Source organism: Caenorhabditis remanei, chromosome I (genome assembly GCF_010183535.1).
Source record: "Caenorhabditis remanei strain PX506 chromosome I, whole genome shotgun sequence".
Classification (NCBI taxonomy): Eukaryota; Metazoa; Nematoda; class Chromadorea; order Rhabditida; family Rhabditidae; genus Caenorhabditis; species Caenorhabditis remanei.
Genome location: NC_071328.1, coordinates 12359506 through 12379794, shown reverse-complemented (window position 1 = coordinate 12379794; position 20289 = coordinate 12359506). Strand labels below are relative to the sequence as shown.

General features: G+C 38.2%; 6 protein-coding genes across 6 annotated transcripts; 2 read left to right on the top strand and 4 right to left on the bottom strand.

Annotated features, from left to right (window-relative positions):
- Positions 1 to 282: 282 nt before the first annotated feature.
- GCK72_002778 (uncharacterized protein) lies at positions 283 to 1795 on the bottom strand (the record flags this gene model as incomplete). The annotated part of the gene is made up of 3 exons (XM_003093160.2): positions 283 to 460; positions 788 to 1029; positions 1232 to 1795. 3 exons carry the CDS (start codon positions 1793 to 1795, stop codon positions 283 to 285), a joined length of 984 nt encoding a protein of 327 aa, XP_003093208.2.
- On the top strand, positions 856 to 5053 carry GCK72_002777 (uncharacterized protein; the record flags this gene model as incomplete). Its single annotated transcript, XM_053723596.1, has 5 exons — positions 856 to 1059; positions 4305 to 4437; positions 4483 to 4628; positions 4685 to 4822; positions 4871 to 5053. 5 exons carry the CDS (start codon positions 856 to 858, stop codon positions 5051 to 5053), a joined length of 804 nt encoding a protein of 267 aa, XP_053592241.1.
- Positions 5054 to 5400: 347 nt separating this feature from the next.
- GCK72_002776 (uncharacterized protein) lies at positions 5401 to 7247 on the bottom strand (the record flags this gene model as incomplete). Its single annotated transcript, XM_003093154.2, has 4 exons — positions 5401 to 5707; positions 5758 to 5987; positions 6343 to 6892; positions 7165 to 7247. 4 exons carry the CDS (start codon positions 7245 to 7247, stop codon positions 5401 to 5403), a joined length of 1170 nt encoding a protein of 389 aa, XP_003093202.2.
- Positions 7248 to 7539: 292 nt separating this feature from the next.
- On the bottom strand, positions 7540 to 9500 carry GCK72_002775 (uncharacterized protein; the record flags this gene model as incomplete). Its single annotated transcript, XM_053723595.1, has 5 exons — positions 7540 to 7741; positions 7792 to 8021; positions 8387 to 8484; positions 8659 to 9152; positions 9418 to 9500. 5 exons carry the CDS (start codon positions 9498 to 9500, stop codon positions 7540 to 7542), a joined length of 1107 nt encoding a protein of 368 aa, XP_053592240.1.
- Positions 9501 to 9850: 350 nt separating this feature from the next.
- GCK72_002774 (uncharacterized protein) lies at positions 9851 to 14830 on the bottom strand (the record flags this gene model as incomplete). Its single annotated transcript, XM_053723594.1, has 15 exons — positions 9851 to 9926; positions 10015 to 10145; positions 10225 to 10346; positions 10394 to 10474; positions 10893 to 10974; positions 11018 to 11146; positions 11741 to 11863; positions 11914 to 12247; positions 12293 to 12651; positions 12866 to 13062; positions 13172 to 13658; positions 14034 to 14180; positions 14232 to 14600; positions 14649 to 14746; positions 14806 to 14830. The coding sequence occupies 15 exons, from the start codon at positions 14828 to 14830 to the stop codon at positions 9851 to 9853; spliced, it is 2760 nt and encodes a 919-aa protein (XP_053592239.1).
- Positions 14831 to 15045: 215 nt separating this feature from the next.
- GCK72_002773 (uncharacterized protein) lies at positions 15046 to 18279 on the top strand (the record flags this gene model as incomplete). Its single annotated transcript, XM_053723593.1, has 3 exons — positions 15046 to 15104; positions 15149 to 15273; positions 18089 to 18279. The coding sequence occupies 3 exons, from the start codon at positions 15046 to 15048 to the stop codon at positions 18277 to 18279; spliced, it is 375 nt and encodes a 124-aa protein (XP_053592238.1).
- Between the last annotated feature and the right edge of the window lie 2010 nt (positions 18280 to 20289).

Here is a 20289-nt window from a genome sequence, read left to right as displayed (position 1 = left end):
AGCGTCTTTCGAGTTTTGTGTTGAACTGGATGGTACTACGGTAGATGAGAAAGTACGCGAACGCCGCCACGCCCAAATTCGGACTCTCGAATGAGAAGCGCGAAAATTTTATATAGAGAAGAAAACGAGCTCTCGAGCGGAAAGCATTAATTAACAACAAAAGAAGCAACGAGTTGTGATTAACAGTAGAAGGTTTTAAAAACAGAAAAAAGTGGATTACAATAGAGAATTGGTGCTTAAATTGAGGACCGAACTGGTACAGAAAATATGTTAAAACATTAATTAGAACTCGTCTTCATCGTCCTCGGAATCCGATTCATCAAACGCTCTATCATCATAATCTGGATCATCAATCCAGAAGTCCGCTTTACTGGTGTCTCCAATCTCGAGGATAACTTCACAGTCACTGAGACGAAGGTAGACGGTCGGCTCGTTGGTGTCGATGAGTTGGTAATTTTCGCTGAATATTGAAAATAGTTTTTTCTTTTCAGCTGCTGATTCAGCATACTTGTCATTTCCCGGGCCGGGCCGAGGGAAGATTTTGCCGGCCCTGGAGGAAATTTTTTTGAATTTTTGCACCCCGAAAGTACCCTAAGGGCTTTTTTGACAGCAAATTCACTGTAGAACTGATTAAACTCATCAATTAAATTGAATTTTTGCACGAAATTCCCCAAAAACTACTTTTTCAAAATTTACTACTGAAAAACATGTTTTCAAAAAAAAAGTCACTTCTGGCCCGGCCCGACCCGTGACAAGTATGCTTTTCAATGAAATCACAATAACTCACTATCCATTTTGACAAAACACTTTCTCGAGTCCTGGTGGAATCGCTTTGAAAGACAGCTTTTGTTTTCTATGCGCCCATTTCGAGTCAACGATCCAGAATGCAGATCCCTCTTCTCTTCTGTTTGTGAACTTCTCGATGAGTTTGTAGATCAGATCTTCACTGAAGTTCTCGAATTTCAAGACGATGACAGATGCATTGAGAGCCAGGAGGTCTTCATCGGAGACAATGCATGTGCACTCCATCTGGAAATTGGGAAGAACTTGTTCAAGGAGGTATTAAATTTGATGTATGAACATTATTTTAAAGTAATATCTACTCAAAAAAGAATCCGATCAGTCCACTTAGAATAACATTCAAAATTATTCACCGAGAACTATTTACGAATTTTCAAAGTAAGCCTATGTTTTCCGTGTACTTTTATTGAAACAACTGTCGATTTCTCACCTCAATCTTCTTCAAATTTCTGCACAAGTCGAAAACCATTGGTATCTCGGAGGAAACTAATGACCGCGCTTTCCGATGTTTCACTTTCATCTCTTTTAAAACTTTCTTATCAGAATAATGCATAATCTTCCACATAATATCAGCAGTTGTCATTCCCACACAAAAAATCGATTTGATTTTCAGTGGAGTTTCACTTTTCCTCAGAACCAAATCGAGTGTTTTTTCCACTTTCTGCGGATTGAAAATCGCTTCAATTTCCAACCGTCCGATTGTGACGTTCTTCTGGAGACACATCTGTCTGAACCAGTCGATCCCTTCAACCATGTAATCCGAGTTCTCAACGAACACATCCTCTCGAAAATCCTGGCAAATTTGAGTTCCGCCCGTCTGATTTTTCTTGAATTTCAGCGTGTACTCTTTTTCGAGCTGATCGAATTTAAGCTTAGCTTTCACTTCGCCACCCCAGAGTCCAATTTCAACCGATGGAATGTATAGTTTTGTGGAATTGACGACTTGATACATGCGGGAAGATGAAGCGCGAAGACGACGTCTGGAAATTTTCATTTGATGTAAAATTTTGAAATTATGAGAAAACGAACGCTCCGAAACTCTTTTTTAAATAAATGTGTTCGGAAATCAAGATTGTCAGTTATTTTATCACTTTTTGGATCAAAAACATCAATAAAATTCAATAAATGGCTGGAAAACATGAGAATCAGAAAAATATCTAACCTTGAAAGGAAGTCGCATTTCTCCACCAACATGTGAACGGGGAGAATCAGACTCTAGTCTGACTTCCCCTCTTTCGCAATCCTCTCCTCTTACTAGGGAAGGATCCCGAGTCAAGATGGAGTTCCGGGTCATGACCTATATGGTTGGAAAGCTTGAGTTTTGAAACTTTCAAAACTGTTTTCCAATTTTGCTAAACGCTTCTAGGAATCCAGAAAAATGAGCTCAAAGTTTGAGCACTGACCCCCATTTCTTAACTATAGGAATCATGAAAATTCGAATTGTAGAGTCATTCCCCTTGTCTTTCCCTAGTGTTCAGCTATTTTTCAGCGGTGAGATGGCCGAGGGGTTAACAGGGAGGGCTAGTAATCAAGTGATGATGGTTCGGTTCCTCTCCAGATTTTTGTTTTATTTTTATTTTTGAGAGAATGAAAAAACTCGTTTTTCGGGTCATCAAACATGTTTCATTATGTTTTTGACTTTTCTATAACCGTAGACGTCAATTTTTTGCAAAATTTTTTTTTGAAATTTTTTATGAAACGTGTTGGTTTGGAATCTGTTCAGAAATGATAGACAGGTCAACAATTGTTCAAAAAATGAGTTCCTGTTATCAAACAAGATAGATTTAAATAGAAAGTATCTTAAATCTGACATTTCAACTGAATTTCTCTATTCATCGTTAATAAGAAGCTCAAAAAATGCAATCCTATGATCTATTCACTTCACTTCTAATTACGTTTTCAAGACATTCCGGAAATAATTTGGTAAATGAATTGTTGTAAACTCTTATTTGACACACTTACAATCACACAACAACAATTTTTAAGAAAAAAAATCAAAAAAATTTTTGGTCGAATTTTCGCTCATGGGTTGGCCACCAAAAACTTCAAAATTCGTCGAAAAAAAATGTTCTCCAAAAATTAACTGAAAATATTCCCCGTTGTTTTAAACATATTCTGGTCCATCTCATTCCCGCTGAATCCACTTTCTGGGCGATTTACGTGACTTCAATATTCCCCATTTTTAGTACTGAGATCTCACAAAAACCTGCATAACTTTTTTCACAGAATCGTTTAGCAAAATTGGAATACAGATTTGAAATCAGCGCAAAATTTCCGTTCTAGAGATATATGTCTCGACTCATAACTCCATCTCGACTCGGGATCCTTCCCTAGTTAGCGGCCCACCACCAAGAGGAGAGACGGAGGAGACAGGCCCCGCCCCTCCTCTAAGGAGCAGGGACGGCGCCTTCTCTTTTCTTTAGTCTCGAGATAGCCTTAGCTCTGGGATGTCACCTGTCCAGGGATGAGACCCCGACCTACAGTAACACCGTAGCTCGGGATCTCACTAAGGTTACTCCACTCGATATTTACTCAACTACAATAAACCTATATATATATATATATTCAATAACCAACTGTCTTCTATTTATCTTGTATCCTACCGTAACCCCAAGTCCGAGGGATCGGATAAAGGTTGAGCTAGAATGAAGGGCACCGGGAGCGACCCCTTCACATGGAGGTCCCACCTTTAAATTTTCACTTCATCTGAAAATTTCTACCTCTACTTGAACCATTCTTTATTCATATTTCACATTTTATTCTATTTATTCATGTTTGTACTTTATTCACGTCACATGTCAAAGGATTCAAGTAGGTCTCGTCGACTTCCCGAGTGTGGTTGCAAACACACTCTGGAGAAGGTCCAACAACTAAGACGAGATGCAGGTACGCTTAAGGAACTGAACAATTAGAACAGTTCAAATCTCCCTTACATTCCGAAACGGAGACTTGGGAATGTCTTCTGTAGCTCCAAATCTTTATTCACGACAGAAGATATATTAGGGTTACGATTTCATGTGAAAGAAAACTACATTCTAAGGGTAATGTTCTGAAAACCTCTCGGAAAATTCTCTCAAAAATCTCTCATTTAAACATCTCTCATTAGAATTTCTCTCATCAAGATATCTCTCATATATCTCAAAAGTGGGCGGAGCTATCAAAAAGTTGTCAACTATCAAAATATTGAAAATTTTATACTGATCAGATTCGCAGTTGACAACTTTTTGATAGCTATGCACAAAATTGAGATATGAAAGTTTCTCTAGTCCTAGCTTATTCCCCCTTGCTTCAGTATTCTGGATCTTATAACTCAAAAGCTGTGGCGGCTATCAAATTTAACCAACTAACAAAATGTAGATAATTTCATACTGATAAAATTTGTAGTTGACAACTTTTTCATGACTTCACTAGAAATTGAGATATGACCGTTTTCCTCGCTTTCGTTTTCACGGCGTCATGCCAAAACCGTCCACTACAAAAGCAAACCCCTATTTTTCCTCCAGATACTTTTCAAATCTGACGACCCCATCCATTTGCAGGAAGACAAACTCGGAATCCGCGCATCTTCCACCTGTCCCATTCATTTCGACAACGTCCGTGTTCCCAAGTCGGCGATTTTGGGAGAATACGGAAAAGGTACGAGTCTAAGCCTATAAAGTCTTAAAAATCCTCCATTTCTAGGCTACAAGTATGCGATCGAGTGCCTCAACGCCGGAAGAATCGGAATCGGAGCTCAGATGCTCGGTCTGGCTCAAGGATGTTTCGATCAGACGATTCCATATCTTCAGCAGAGAGAACAGTTTGGAGAGAGACTTATCGATTTCCAGGTAGCTAAAAAGCCTAAAATACTACAAGTACCTCACAAATTCATTTATATTTTCAGGGAATGCAACACCAAATCGCTCAAATCCGTACCGAAATCGAGGCCGCCCGTCTGTTGGTCTACAACGCTGCTCGTATGAAGGAGAACGGTCTTCCATTCGTTCGTGAGGCGGCTATGGCGAAACTTTTCGCTTCTCAGGTGACCACCGAAACCGAGTCGCTACGCAGCCAATCAACCTATTTTCAGGTCGCTACCAACACCACTTCAAAGTGTGTCGAATGGCTGGGAGGTGTCGGTTTCACTAAAGAATTCCCCGTGGAGAAATATTATCGTGACTGTAAAATTGGAACAATTTACGAGGGGACATCCAATATTCAACTGAATACAATTGCTAAACTTATCGATTTGGAATTCAAAAATAAGGCTTAGAACTGTTTTTTTGGAATGTATGCAAAACATTTTTGATAGTCAATAAAACGCGAAAACTGATGCTGGAGTTTTTCGAGTTTTGTCATGAGTTGGTTGAAACAGAACCGGGTACTACGGTAGGCGATGAAGTTCGTGAACCCCGCCACGCACAAATGCGGACGAATGAGAAGCGCAAAACTTTTATATGACGCAGAAAACGAGCGGAAACAATTAATTAACAACAAAAGAAACAACGAGTTGTGATTAGCACTGGATGGTTTTAAAAACAGAAAAAAGTGGATTACAATAGAGAATTGTTGCTTTAATTGAGGATCGAACTAGTACAGAAAAAAACATTAAAACATTCATTAGTACTCGTCTTGATCGTCCTCGAAATCCGATTCATCGAACGCTCTATCATCGAGTAGATCATAATCTGGATCGGATGCATATGGGTTCCCATAATATTCACTCTCCAAATCATCAAAATCATCGTACGCGTCGTATTCTGATGAGTCGTAATCGTACTCCGGTGCATTTATATACATTCTTCCGTCTTCATTCCAGAAATTCGCTTTTTTGGTGTCTCCGATCTGAAGACGAACTCGATCTTCACTGACACGGATGTAGACGGTCGGGTGATCGGTTTCGATGAGTTGGTTGCGGAATTCCTTGCTGAAAGTGGAAATTTCTAATTACTTTTCATTGAAATTACAATAACTCACTATTCGTTTGTACTATTCGTTCCTTTGAATCCTGGCGGAATCATTTCCAAATCCAAATTTCGTTTCTGCGAGTTTTCGATACAGAATGCCGATCCATCTTCTCTCCTGTTTGTGAATTTCTCGATAAGATTGTAGACCAAATCTTCAGTGAAATTCTCGGATTTCAAAGAGATCACGGATGCGTTCAGAGATAGAACGTCTTCAACGGAGGCATTGCAGACAGGGTCGATCTGGAAATCAGGGAAGGGTTTTAATTATCGCTGGAATTGAAAAAGTTGTAAAAACTCATAATTTATTTCAATTAAACAGCCAAATGTTAATAATCGTCTGTATTTTTCTGGATTTAAACTTAGATAAACCTAAATATTCTGTTTCGACGGTAGTCAAGTTTCAGACATTTATCTAGATTTTCAGGATATGAGCTCATGAACACAGTGGGGTAACCACGTGATGAGAGAGTGAGAGAGCACAGAGAAACCAGACACTATATCACATCTGCGTCTCCTCTCCCCCGTCACAACTATCATCTTCAGTAGATTCATTGTTTTATGATTCATTTTCAGTTCTAAATATTCAATTTCTCACCTCAATCTTCTCCAAAGTCTTCACAATTTCGTCCTGCTTTCCAAACAATTCGAAAATCTCATCTTTATTCGACGTTACCACTTTCATCTCTTTCAGAAGGTTCTTATCACAATATTCCATAAGCTTCCACATCAAATCAACAGATTCTGTTCCCACACAAAGAATCGATTTGATTTTTAATGGAGTTTCACTCTTCCCAAGAACTCCGTCGAGTTTTTCTGTCAATTTTTCCGAGTCGTAAGTCGATCCGATATGAAACTGTCCGATTGTGACGTTCTTCTGAAGACACATCTGTCTGAACCAGTCGACCGCTTCATCCATTGGATTCGAATTTTCAATCAACACTTCCTTTCGAAAATCTTGACAAATTCTTGTTCCGCCCGTCTGATTTTTCTTGAATTTCAGCGTGTAATCGTCTTTGAACAACTTGATTGTCAGCTTCACGAGTACTCCTTCGTTCGAAAGTTCCTTGATTTTCACAAATGGAATGTATTGTTTAGTGGAATTGACGACTTGATACATGAGGGAGGATGAGGCACGGAGTCGACGTCTGGAAATTTTCGTTTGAAAATTTTGAGAAAGCTTTTCTAGAAAGCGAACGCTCCGATACACATTTTTTTTGAAAAATTGAACGATTTTTTAAAAACAAATGTGTCTGAAAAATCAAGAATTACTGACATTTTCCAAAAAAAAACTGTTTTTCTTGGTTTTTTTTTCAATAAAAACAACTTTTCTACAGCGAAACGTGACTAAAAACAAAAATTCTAGCGAAAAAAATCGCTGAAAAATTCAAGAATAACTATTTGAGAATTAAAAAAAAACCTTGTAATAAAATCACATTTGTCCACCAATAATTGCTGAATTTCCGGTGGTAATTCGGATAATTCGATTGATTTTTTGGTCATCTGGAATGAATTTTTTTAATCGAAGATTTCTGAAACTGAGAGTTTAAATTAAGAAAGTAACGCAGCAACTGAATAAAGGGAAAAATAACAAGGAAAAGAAACCAAGTCTCTGGAAGTCAAGCAGAAAATCAACAGTGATTGATTCGAACATTATTTTATTGAATTGGCCACATGGATCACAAAACAAATAAGAAAAAACATAAATTGACAACAAAAGAACGAGTATGCTCTACCGAGAGAGCAGTTTTCAGAACAGGAATTCTCGATACCAAAAAAAAATCAAATCATAATTCTACTCGGGTGCATTATCATTCGCGTCAGAATCACTGTCCGAACCAGAGGAAGAATCGTCGCTTGTGTCGGAATGGAACTCATAGCCACTCCAGAAAGTCCCTTTTTTGGTGTCTCCAATCTGAAGACGAACTCGATCTTCACTGACACGGAGGTAGACGGTCGGATGGTTAGTGTTGATGAGTTGGTTGCGGTATTCTTTGCTGAAAATTGAAATTTATGATAAATTCTCATTGAAATTACAATAACTCACTATTCGTTTGTACTATTCGTTTCTTCGAATCCTGGCGGAATCATTTCCAAATCAAAATTTTCTTCTTGCGAGTTCTTAATACAGAATGCCGAACCATCTTCTCTTCTGTTTGTGAACTTTTCGATGAGTTTGTAGACAAAATCTTTTGTGAAATTCTGGGAATCCAAGTAGATCACAGATGCGTTCAGAGATAGAACGTCTTCAACGGAAACATTAAAGGGAGCGTTGACCTGGAAATCAGGGAAGGGATTTTAATTTTCGCTGGAATTGAACAAGTTATAAAAACGCAACATTTCTTTAAATTTAATAGCCAAATGTTTATAGGCATCTGTTTTTTTTTTGAATTGACGTTTTGTGAGTGGATAAACCTTTTATACTTTGTTCGGATGGTAGTCAAATTTCTGTCGTTTATCAAGATTTTCGGGATATGAGCTCATGTAAACAGTGGGGTAACCACGTGATGAGAGAAAGAGAGAGCACAGAGAAACCAGACACTATATCATTTCTGCGTCTCCTCTCCGCCGTCTCAACGATCATCTTCAGTAGATTCATTGTTTTATGATTCATTTTCAATTGAAAATATTCAATTTCTCACCTGAATCTTCTTCAAATTTTTTACAATTTCGTCCTGCTTTCCAAACAATTCGAAATCAGAATACACCCATATATAGTGAGGTGCTAACGACTTGGGCCCTGAAAGATTTTAAAGTGGGCGAAAATGCGACGATTGAGAGTGTGTAAAATCGAGAGAGAGAGAGAGAGAGAGAGAGAGAGTGCGTCTGCGTTTCTCCAATTCGCACACTCTCTCGTCGCATTTTCAAATTTCGGCTAAAAATTCGAGGCGATCAACGCCACCCAGGCACATACCTTCTATTAACACTTCCATCTCTTTCAGCAGTCGCTTATCGCAATACTCCGCAATCTTCCACATGACTTTTCCAGAATCGAGTCCATAATCCGCACAATGAATCGATTTGATTTTCAATGGGATTTCACTTTTCCCCAGAACTTCGTCGAGTTTTTCTGCCAATTGTTTTTTTGGGAAGTGTCCACTCAAATCCGTGTAAAACTGTCCGATTGTGACGTTCTTCTGGTGACACATCTGTACGAACCAGTCGATCGCTGCGCCCATGTGATCCGAGTTTTCAATCAACACTTCCTTTCGAAAATCAGACTCCATTCGGGTTCCGCCAGTCTCATTTTTCTCGAATGTCAGATTGTAAACGTGTCGGAACGGTGGTTCGAGTGAAAGACTCACGTCTATTGAGTAACCGCAGAAATTCATATCTACTGAATCAATGTATAGTTTAGTAGAATCGACCACTTGATACATGAGGGTAGAGGTAGCGCGGAGTCGACGTCTGGAAATAATCATTTGATGTAAAATTGAGATATTTTGAGAAAGCTTTTCTAGAAAGCGAACGCTTCGGGGCAATTTTTTTTGTTGATATTTTACAAATGTGCCTGAAAAGCATTACAGACATTTTTCAACAAAATATATACCTTTTACAGATTTTTTGAAGGAAAACAACTTTTCCTCAGCGAAAAAGTGGCTAAAAACAAAAATTCTAGCTAGAAGTTAGCTGAAAAATTTAAGAATAACTAATTGAGAATAAAAAAACCAACCTTGTAACAAAATCACATTTCTCCACCAATAGTTGCAGTATTTCCGGTGGTAAGTCGGACAATTCGATGGATTTTCCGGCCATCTGGAAAAATTTGAGTCACTTGACCTCTTCAGAACCCAGGTAAAAAATCCAGAAAACAATAGAATTGATTCAAAAAAAATATTTTAAAGTTGTAAATTCACCAGTACACGGTATCCATGATGATTTTAAGGGCAGATAACGTCATCAAACGTGGAATGTCACGAAAAGGGAAAAATCACTAAAAAAATTCACACGTGAGGAAATTTTTGAACGGGGAATGAAATGATCATCCATTTTCTCGGGAACCAACGCAAAAAATTGAAAAAAGTTATAATTTTATTCACAGAGATCATATCATGCATAAGTGGGGTCTTGGTTTGAAAAAAATTGAATTTTATTGACTGATATTTTCAGTTATCATCACTGTCACTATTCGACGTTTCGTTTGAAAGTGTCACGTTCCTTCGTTTGGCCGCTTGGCGAATTCTGGAAGAAAAAAATTGAATGATTTTGGGACATTTGGGAGTTGAGTAATTGAATTTTGCCAAAGAATTTACAGGAATTTCTCACTCACTTCTCTTTAATATCCTGCGACTTCATATTCGCCCATTTCTTCTCCGTCGTCGACGTCTTCTCTTCAGAATCTCCGTAAATTTCAGTCCATTTTTCATTTTCGTCAAATTCACAGTGTAAAACGTTCGATAACTTCGATTATGTTGTTTCACTCGTTGTTCTGCTAAATCCGATACTGGAAATTCGACAAATGGAAACTGAACCAATCGACCATTCGATCCAAACAAATCGGTTGCATTGAATCGGCACGACGATAGATGACTTCGACAGTTTGAACGAGAATCGATGGGTAGTCGTCTGGTTTCAATTTCAGAAGTTCCAGAACCAACGAGCCTGTAAATACGATTTTCTAATTTATCTGCTGTTCACCATGAACTTACAATGAAATATCGCTGGATACGACCCCCTTCGACGTCTTCGCTCCGCAATCACTTCGTCCCCAACTTTTGCTCCAAAATTCCCTAAAAATGTCACAAATTCTTTATTTTTATCAATAGACCACGACCCATCCTCCTCCGCTTTCCATTCCAATCCTTCTTCTAATCTCTCTTTGTGCCAATTTTCTTCTGCTTTTCTCAATGCTCATGTGCTCAATAATGGCTTGTTGGATGGAGAAAAGTGTGGAGAATGTTTAAATAGAAAGAAACAATCAAATAAATATATAATGGATAAAAATGAAGGAGAAAACAGTCTCACTGTAAATGAAGGTTCAGTTAAACAACAATTATGAGGAACCCGATGAGGGAACAGAGAGATTTCGGAGAGATTTTTGGGAGGAAATTTAATTTTTAAAACAAGAAGAATATAAATAAAAATGACGAGATTTGAGAGGTTGAGAATTTGAAATTTAAAAACGAAGCGACTGGAATTGATTGAAACATTCTGTAACACTTGGATCGGCTCCCTCGGTGAAAACTTCTTCGGCGATGCTGGATGAGTGCTTCAGAAGGGTCTCGGCGTGCTGAAAACTGTCAATTCCATCTATTCATTGTTTGTCGACTTACCGCTAACAAAACGTGGCAGAATCTTCCTTTGAGCCACTGGAATTTCGGAGATTGGCGGCCAGCCGTGTCTCCGGAACCGTCCATTTCGGATGTGTTTGCTCCGGCGATTTTGATCTCTTCGACGAAGGCCTGCAATTTTGAAAAATAAATCAGAGAATTGGAACAAATCTGACAAAGAAAGTGCTATAAAAACTGAGAAATATGTAACTTTTTGCTCCGAGAACCTGAGAAAATCCAGATGTCGTCGTTAAGCTTTTTCTTCGTGAAATTTCCGTCAATTTGACCCCAAATTTGGAAGGATTCTGATTACTTTCATTTCTAAAGTCTTCTGGATTCAGAAGACGTCCGAATACAGAATCATATCTATATGGGTATCAAATAAACGGGAATTTCAAGAAAAACGAGATTAACCCGTCTTTTTTCATGCTAAAACGAGATTTTCGAGCTCTCTAGATGGCATTTTTTCCAAATTCTGGATTTCACATCATCTGGAGAGTTACGACACCGCATTTTACAAAATTTTGACATCTTCAACCTTGTTCTTTGTAAAATTTCAGTCAATTTGACACCAAATTCGGAAGGATTCTGACTAGCTTCATTTCTGACGTCTTCTGAATTCAGAAACCCAACTTTTTCAGAATCACCACGATATGGGTATCAAATCAACGGAAAATTCACGGAGAACACAGATAACGGAATCATTTCCTCTGAAAACTGACTAACAATCAAAAAATCGTTAAAAAGTCCCTTCTGGAAAGTGACCATTCTCTCCAATTTCTCTTTGTGATTCTCCAAATCGTCCACATCTTGTTTCAACTTCTCATTCTTCTCTTCTTCAGCTTCCATCTGAAAATTCTTTTGCTTTTCAGCCAACCTTTTTTTTTTTCTAAAATTACCTCCTCCTCCTTAACATCATCAGTTCCCTTATTCTCGACTCTCTCCGTCAGCTCTTTGATATCTTTCTCCACAACATTAATCTGTCTTGTCAGTTTCTCAAGAGCCTGATTGAGCACCTCGAAGAGCCATTGTCTATTATGCTCCGCCCACATTTTCTCATCGAACAGCCAGGCGACGACTGCAGAGCAATCGATAACCTGCATTTTGAGCAGTTTGTCAGTGAGAATCATCAACATTTGTTGGTTGGATTTCCAGCAAGAGAAGAGAGTCTCTAGAAGTTTCTCTTGATATTGTTCAGATGCATCGCACACCGTTTTCAGAGTGGCTTGGTATCTAGAATTCTTCTATTAATCTAAGTCGAAAGTTCTCAAATTTTACCTGAAAAGCGCCGAAAAATTATGCGAGAAAGTCTTTGAGGCCATCTTCAACATAACCATCACAAACAATCCGAACTCATTGATATTATAAGGAAGCTCCTCACTTCCTTCAGCTGATTTTAATTCATTGAGGAATGCTTCAGCCGGTTGACGTTCTTGGAACATTTGAGTGAATGTTTCAGCACGTTGCACGAGTGCTGTATCCTCTTCATCGATCAAATATCTGACATCTGGAGAGCATGGATGGATTTTAACGAAATCTGATGGCAGTGCGGCGATGATTTTCTCATAGGATCCAAGGCGACGACACTTTTCGATGACTTCTCGGAGGAAGATTTGGCTTCCAGAGTAGGCGTCTTTCTGGAATTATATCATTTTATACAGATCAATTCTGAAAAATCTGTTTTTGAACTCGCTTCGTAACATAATTAGTCGAGTTGTTCAGGCTTGTCAAGGCCCGGACCGAATGTTTCTCGCCCACCACTGGTCTCTGATAAATTTCGAAAAAAAGATTCAGAATCCTCACGACGTCTATGAGTGACTCCCACGTGCCACCTGAAATCACAAAACTCACCGTCAAACAATCCTTCCAATCAGGCCAAGTGTAGCGATACTGGAAATTCGACAAATGGAAACTGAACCAATCGACCATTCGATCCAAACAAATCGGTTGCATCGAATCGGCACGACGATAGATGACTTCGACAGTTTGGACGAGAATCGATGGGTAGTCGTCTGGCTTCAGTTTCAGAAGTTCCAGAACCAACGAGCCTGTAAATATTCTGATTTTGCTGCTGTTCCCATGCAGGGATGTGCGGAATTAAAAATTTCAGAAATTTCGGAATTTCCGATTTCCATTCCTCGTTCCATGTGAACTTACAGTGAAATATTGCTGGATACGGAGCGTGTGGAAGACGGAGCATCTGTCCAAAAATCGTTTCAAAAATGAGAAATCCAATTGGAACCGATGGGTTCTCCTCAGCGAAAGCGAGAAGTTCCCGAGCACACGACTTCCGATTGAATTGATTCTTTTCGATAATCCACGAGATCTCTCCTTCGAACAGGAATCGATCGATCGAGTGGCCACCTGGGAGTGGTTTATCAGAAAACGAGGAGCAATCCGAGTCCTGGAAAAGACGGAAAACAACCAATGGATATGGGTAGATCATATCAGAAGAGTGGTCAGGGGAAGCGAAACTTGGAAGATTATGTTGCAGTGCGTCGGAGAGAATCGCTTCGAAATCCTTATAATATCTGGGAATGTGGTTTTCTGTCCAGTTGAGGGCTCGTAATTGTTCGATTTGTGCTGACAAACTTTCCAGATAATCCTCTTGTTCCTGGTCGGTAGAGCTCCAGACTTGGAGAAGCTGAAAACAGAGAAAATACGGTTTCGGATAGAGTAAAAATTATTTTTGAGCATTTTTACAGATAAAAATGATCAGAAACAGTGCCAACAAGGTAGGTATGAACTTATATAGGCATCAAACAAAACTAAAAATTACGAAAATGAGGATGATTCTGAAGGAAAAATGTTTAAAAATCACAAAATTTTGTTTTTTTTTGTACAAATTATTAAAAAAAAAATAATTTTTAAATGAGAAAAGCAGGTTTTCGACAAATCTTTGACTTAGAATCTCAGAAATGTATTATCAGGTACCAAATCCGAAAATTCTTGTAAATTTCTTCGTTTTTCAGTGATTTTGTGCCTAATTGCTATCTGACACAATTAATCAATAACCAACCGTCACATGATTCTTATTTCTCAACTCCAGATACTTTCCAACAGCTTCCACAATATTTTCCATTTGTTCCGGTGATTTTTCTGTTAACTCCTTGCCAATCCATGGCAGACAACGAAGAACTGTTTGAATATAGTAGTCGTTGCGGACCTGTAACAATTTTCTATTTATTTCAAAGAAAAACTCGAAAACAAAGAGCACCTGTGGCATATTCTCCTCGAAGGCAGCTGAAATGAAGCTTTCCAGGTATTCTCCGATCGATTGCGCTGTCAAAACTCCAGAATTTCCTAAATCACAAAGGAAAATCGCGACATTCTGAGCCTCTTGATATTTTTGTTTCGTCAGAAGATCCTGCTGCTCGGCGATCAATTTCTCGACAACTTCTCCTCCGAAATTGAAATTTTTCGCATTTAAAAGTCCAACCAATGTGGTGTAAACGGTTACTCGATTCGGAAGATAAATTGCGCATCCAGCGACTATATCGATGATAGAAGTTCGATATTTATCGAGATCATCGGTCAGAAACTCGGTGAGTTTCTCTAAATTCATCGTGATTGACGAGCCGGTACTCTGAGACTTAGAAATTTTTGTTTAAGGTGTTCTAGAATTTGTACAAACCTTCTCTCCAACTTTTCCAATAACTTCTTGAAGTTTCTTCTCAACATCACTAATCAATGGGGCTCCACGGCGTCGTTTTGTTTGAGTTTCGTCCTCATCTGAAGAAAAAGCAAAAATAAATTGGTAACGGGATCAGAAATTTAAATAAATTACTCACCATCATTTTGCCTTCTTCTCGACATTTTTCTGACTTTTAAAAATAAAAATCTTTCTGTTTAACACCTTTTATCTTCGAATAACAAAGGAAATGAACAGAATAATTCGAATGTACAACTCTGCTAAACAACACGCGGTGCGGAATAACGGAGTGTCGTTTGTAATTTCTCACTGCGTCTCGTTTCTTCAAGGGCGGAAACCGGTCTATAATCTCATCAAAATCCGCTGAAAATCGATAAATATGAGTACTCCAAGTAATTCTGCTGGTTCTCCAATGCAAGAAGACAATGGAAGTGTTCAGTAAGCTTCGATTTTATCGATTAACTTGACGAATTTGTATTCAGAAAACAAAAAAACGCGAATCCAACCGAAAACCGTCCATTTGTGCTCAAAAAGTGGAATGCGTTGGCGATTTGGGCGTGGGATGTCGAGTGTGATACATGTGCAATTTGCAGAGTTCATTTAATGGGTTAGTGAACGGAAATTTTCGGAAAAAATCGATGAAGGAGGAGAAGCGCCGGAATTAAAGCAAATCAATTTTAAAAAACTCTCCAAGAAGCTCAGATTAAAAAAAGCTGAAATAAAACAGCTCTTACATTTACACAGAGGCGTCGTCGAAGTTTTTTAATAGAAAATTTCGAAAAAGTAAGATAATCTAGTCGGAAGCGTGTCAAAATTGTTTCAGATCACTACATTCTACTGCAAAAGTTTAAATCAGACTTGTCAAAAATCGGGCCGGCCCGGGCCGGGCCGGGCCAAAATTTTTCCTGATTTCAAAAAATGGGAACCCGTTTTTACCAAATTTTATTTGAAATTTTTCGAAAAATTAGAGTAAAAATGCCTTAATTATCATACATATTCACATTTTTCCTAAAATTTCCAAAAAAAATCAAACACTCAACATGTTTCAAAAGAGCCTGGCCGGGCCGAGATTTTTCCTGAGTTTGGCCCGCCGGGCCGGCCCAAAATTTTTCCTGATTTCGGCCCGGCCCGGCCCGGCCCGTGACAAGTCTGGTTTAAATAAACAATATGAAAATCTTGTTGTACATTTTTCTTTCATTTCGGCAATTAAATAAGTTTCTGATACCAAGAATTGTAAAATCTCTGTAACTGTTATTGACACATTCTCAACAATTTTCTTTCCTGAAATACTGGAATTTTTTCAACTAAAAAGTTAAAGTTCGTTAATATCACACTGTTTCTTTTAATTTTGTCGATAAATAGAGTGATAATCAGTTTAAAACGAGCAGCAAATTATGAGCTTGTCCAGAAAAAGGTACATATTTTCAAAAAAAATTTCAGAACTAGAAAATTGTTTAAAATTATTATTAGCTCAACATAGTTCTTACAACTGCGCTCCACCGAAATTCCCTTGGAAAATGTCTCTTTTTCTCTGAGTCTCTCAATTTTGCACACTATTTTCTTCTGTTTCGGTAGAGCGCGGTTGTGAGAAGCCGTGCTAATACCACGAGCCGCTTCTTACAACCGCGCTCTACCGAAACCGAAGAAAATTGCGTGAGAAATTGAGAGACTCGGAGAAAAAGAGACATTATTCAAATGAATTTCGGTAGACCGCAGTTGTAAGAACTGTGCCGACCGAATAATGTTCTTGTTTAAAAAAAGCAAGTTCTCCACACTTCGAAAAAAAAACTAACTCAAACTCGTCAGAGTATCGAATTATCAATTTACCATTTTCAATATAATTTATTTTCAGAAGAGTGTCTCCGGTGCCAATCGGAGCCCAACTCGGACTGCTGTGTCGTCTGGGGTGACTGTAATCATTCATTCCATCACTGTTGCATGACTCAATGGATCCGTCAGAACAACCGATGTCCACTCTGCCAAAAGGATTGGGTCGTCAGTCGGACCAGCAAATAATTCCTGTAATTCTATCCATCCCCCGTTGACATCTCTCCATTTTCACTAACTTCTCTCTCATATTCCCCTTTGTGATTGTCTGTAAATTGTCTCCCTTCTCGCTCCTCTTTTCCCATTCACAGAAAACATAATGACTGTAAATAAAACACACAGAAAAAGTGAGAAAAAAGCACGAAGCAATACGAAAATTTCAGACAAAAACAATGTGACTGTACGAATCGAGAAGAAGAGGAAGATTTCAGATATTGTTGAGATATATGTATTACTACTTTTCTCTTTAGTATAGTCATTCTGATATTCTACTGACTTCAAGATGAGTTCAGGTGAGTCTGGCGTGTCGGAGGCGCGTTTTTAGGTTCGCGAGAAATTGAAGTTCTACAGTAACCCATTTTTAGGCTTTTTGTAGAGTCTCACGACAAAAAAAGACATTTCTTAATTTTTATTTTCAAATGTTCTAGTTTTTAGTGAGTATTTGTACACGGAGCTTATTTTTGTCAAATTTAAAAAATTTTACTTTGTTGCGCCCTATCTCAGGATCTGGAAATGCTAATAAAAAGTTGTCAACTAGTGAAATATAGAAAATTTTATGTTGATTATTTTTGAAGTTGACAACTTTTTGATAGCTTTTCAAGTTTTTGAGATATGCGTCTTTAAAGATTGGCGGCTGAAATGAGAGGACGCAGAGAAGCTAGAGCGTCTGATTTCTCTGCGCTTTCTTCTTCTATCTTTAACTGGAAACGGCAGAAATTCTTAAATTATCGGACCTACAATAATCCAGTTATTATCGGCAATCATAGAGAGAAAAAAGAGACAAAGGGAAGCTAGACACTCTCGCTTCTCTGCGTCTCTCCCTCTTTTGCTCTATCCTCTCCACGCCTCCTGACTTCCAAGACGTATATCTCAAAGGAATGAAGAGGTATCAAAAAGTTGTCAACTACAATAATAATCAGCGTAAAATTTTACACAATTTTTTAGTTGACTACTATTTTGTATCTCCACAACTCTTTGTGATACATCATTTTTTATGAAAGACCTAATTTAGCACCTATGAGGTTTAGGTCCCTATCTTCAAAGACATGTATCTCAAAACCTAGAATAGTTATCAAAAAGTTGTCAACTACAAAAATGTAGCCCTAGTTTTGATCTACCAAAATCTTTGTACTCTGAAAAAGTCGTACCATTCCTAACTGTTCCATGCTCCTTTCGAATCGACAGACTTCAAAGAAAAACACGCACCTCAATGAGTGAGAAGAGCTCACAGCTCCAAGTCTTTCGTGTTTTCGGTGACCTATGGATAGTTATTAATTCCTAATGTAACAATCTAGATAAGTAGTTCTATCTAACACGCCTAAATTCCTTAAAATTGACTCTTTTTGAAAGTTTCTCAGATATCTTTGAAATTCCAGAATTCTTCCACCGCCAAGGAGTGTTCAAACGTGTCCGTTCCGTGATAATCCGTCCGAGTGAGACTCCGCCCACTTCCGTTTCACGTGGTATTCTGACAAGGAGTCTCAGTGCCCGTGGAGATGCTGATAAGCGGAGAAGGACGGTCTTGAGGAGACAAAATGCGATGGATGTGGATGATGATCAGGAGTGAGTCCCCCCTAGTATTGACATTCTTATTGGTGTTTGAAACTTCATGATTCACATTGTTCTTTTGGTGTTATCATCTTGACCAATCTGATCCTTAACTTCTAATGAAACAGGTGTTTTTCATTGTTTATGAACAATATGGTGTTCATTTTATTGACAAAGGAAATAGATAACATCTTCCTCATTTTCCTCATGTTGACTTTTATGAGTCATTCGAGTAGAATTTCCGGTTTTTGATAGTTCTACCTTACCTTGCAAGTTTGTCTGACTGGCTCTGAAATATCTCTGATTGTGAGATTTTTTTTTCGAATGCGGATTCATCCGAGATGGGCTGAAATTAGGCAAGTTTAAAATTTAAAAATGTTAAAAACAAGCAATTTCTATGATCGGACCTGGTAGAAAGGGATTGTGAAACAGAATACGGTAGCTACACCTAAGCTACAGTTGTTCAGGATCTTCAATTACGTATTTGACCGTTTTTAATGAAAACAGTCCTAAAAATAGCTTTTTTCGCTTTCCACTGCTGTAACATAGTTGGAACTTGTGCTACAAAAAAGTTATCAACTACACAAATATTCATCATAACATCCCTCAAATTTTTGTAGTTGACAGCATTTTGCTAGCCCTTTTAGTTTTTGAGATAAACGCGTTTAAAGATGGTAACGAGAGAAGAGACAGAGTGGCAGAGCAGCTAAAGCGTCTGATTTTTCTACGTCTCTCTCCTTCTATCTCTAGCTGGAAAAGAAATTACTGAAGTTCTTAAATTATCAGATCTATCGGCTCTCCTCTTGCGCTTTCTGTAACCAACGTTTAACGGCTTATATCTCAAAACCTAGAATAGCTATCAAAAAAAGGACAACTACAAAAATGATCTTCTTAAAATGTTCTACAATTTACTAATTGAAATTGCATTTCTAGCTAATTTAGTTCGCGAGATATAGTTATTTAAAGTTGGAGGCTAGAGATAGGAGACGCAGACTATGAGACGCCCTCGTTCTCTGCGTCTCTCTCCAGGTTATCATCTTTAAACGCCTATATCTCAAAATCTAGAATAGCTATCAAAAAGTTGTCAACTACAGAAATGTAGTCCATGTTCTGATCTACAAGAACCTTAGTTTTTTTTAATTAGTAGTCTTCCCTACTCTGCCATGAGCCACCGAAATCCATCATCTTTTCTAAACTTTTCCAGCTCCCCCACTAAAATTCCTACCCTAATTAAACACGACCAAACTCTACAATTATCGTCATCTGTCACTTTGCACCCCTCATCATACGATTCCCTAACTATGCATCACCCATAAAATTTCCCAATTTCCTTTTCTATCATCATTGAAAACGGAGTTGAAAATTATTCGGAAATTGATAAAATCATGTGCTATATTATGCTATCTATGCGGTTGGAGAGACGCAGAGAAAATTGGGGAGAAGAGACTAGAAAAGTGATAAGAAGAAGAAGGGGAGGGGTATTCTGATAAGAGAGTCGAAGCCAGCAAACCAAATCACGGTTTTCAAGAAACGAGATTTGTGAGCAGTTTCCAGAAAAGAAGAGTGGGAAAAGAGTTGATAAAATGTAAGAAAGGAGGAGCAGAAAAAAAAGCTGAACTTCTGTTTTTTTTTGTTGCAATTTTTTCTGGACAAAACTTATACCATTCGAAAGCTGATAAGATTCTGGGTCTTCGATTTTTGGTAATTGTGGTCCTAAAGTTTGACTAGAGAAGTTAAACTTCAAGCCGTTGTATCTTAAAAGTGGGCGGAGCTACAAAAAAGTTGTCAACTACAAAAATGTAGGAAATTTAAAGAGCTATAATTTTGCAGTTGACATCTTTTTTGTAAACGTTCATCCTGGCAAAGTACAGCGTCTCGAAGTTGAGTGTTCTCATTCCTTTAGAGAATTCAGTTTGAGTAAATCTGAAACCGTGAGAATCAAATTTTTAAGAGCTTTTGAATGGTATAAGTCACGTTCAGTAATTTTTTTTTCGTTAATTGAGTCATGAGTCAGAAAAACAAGCTTAGG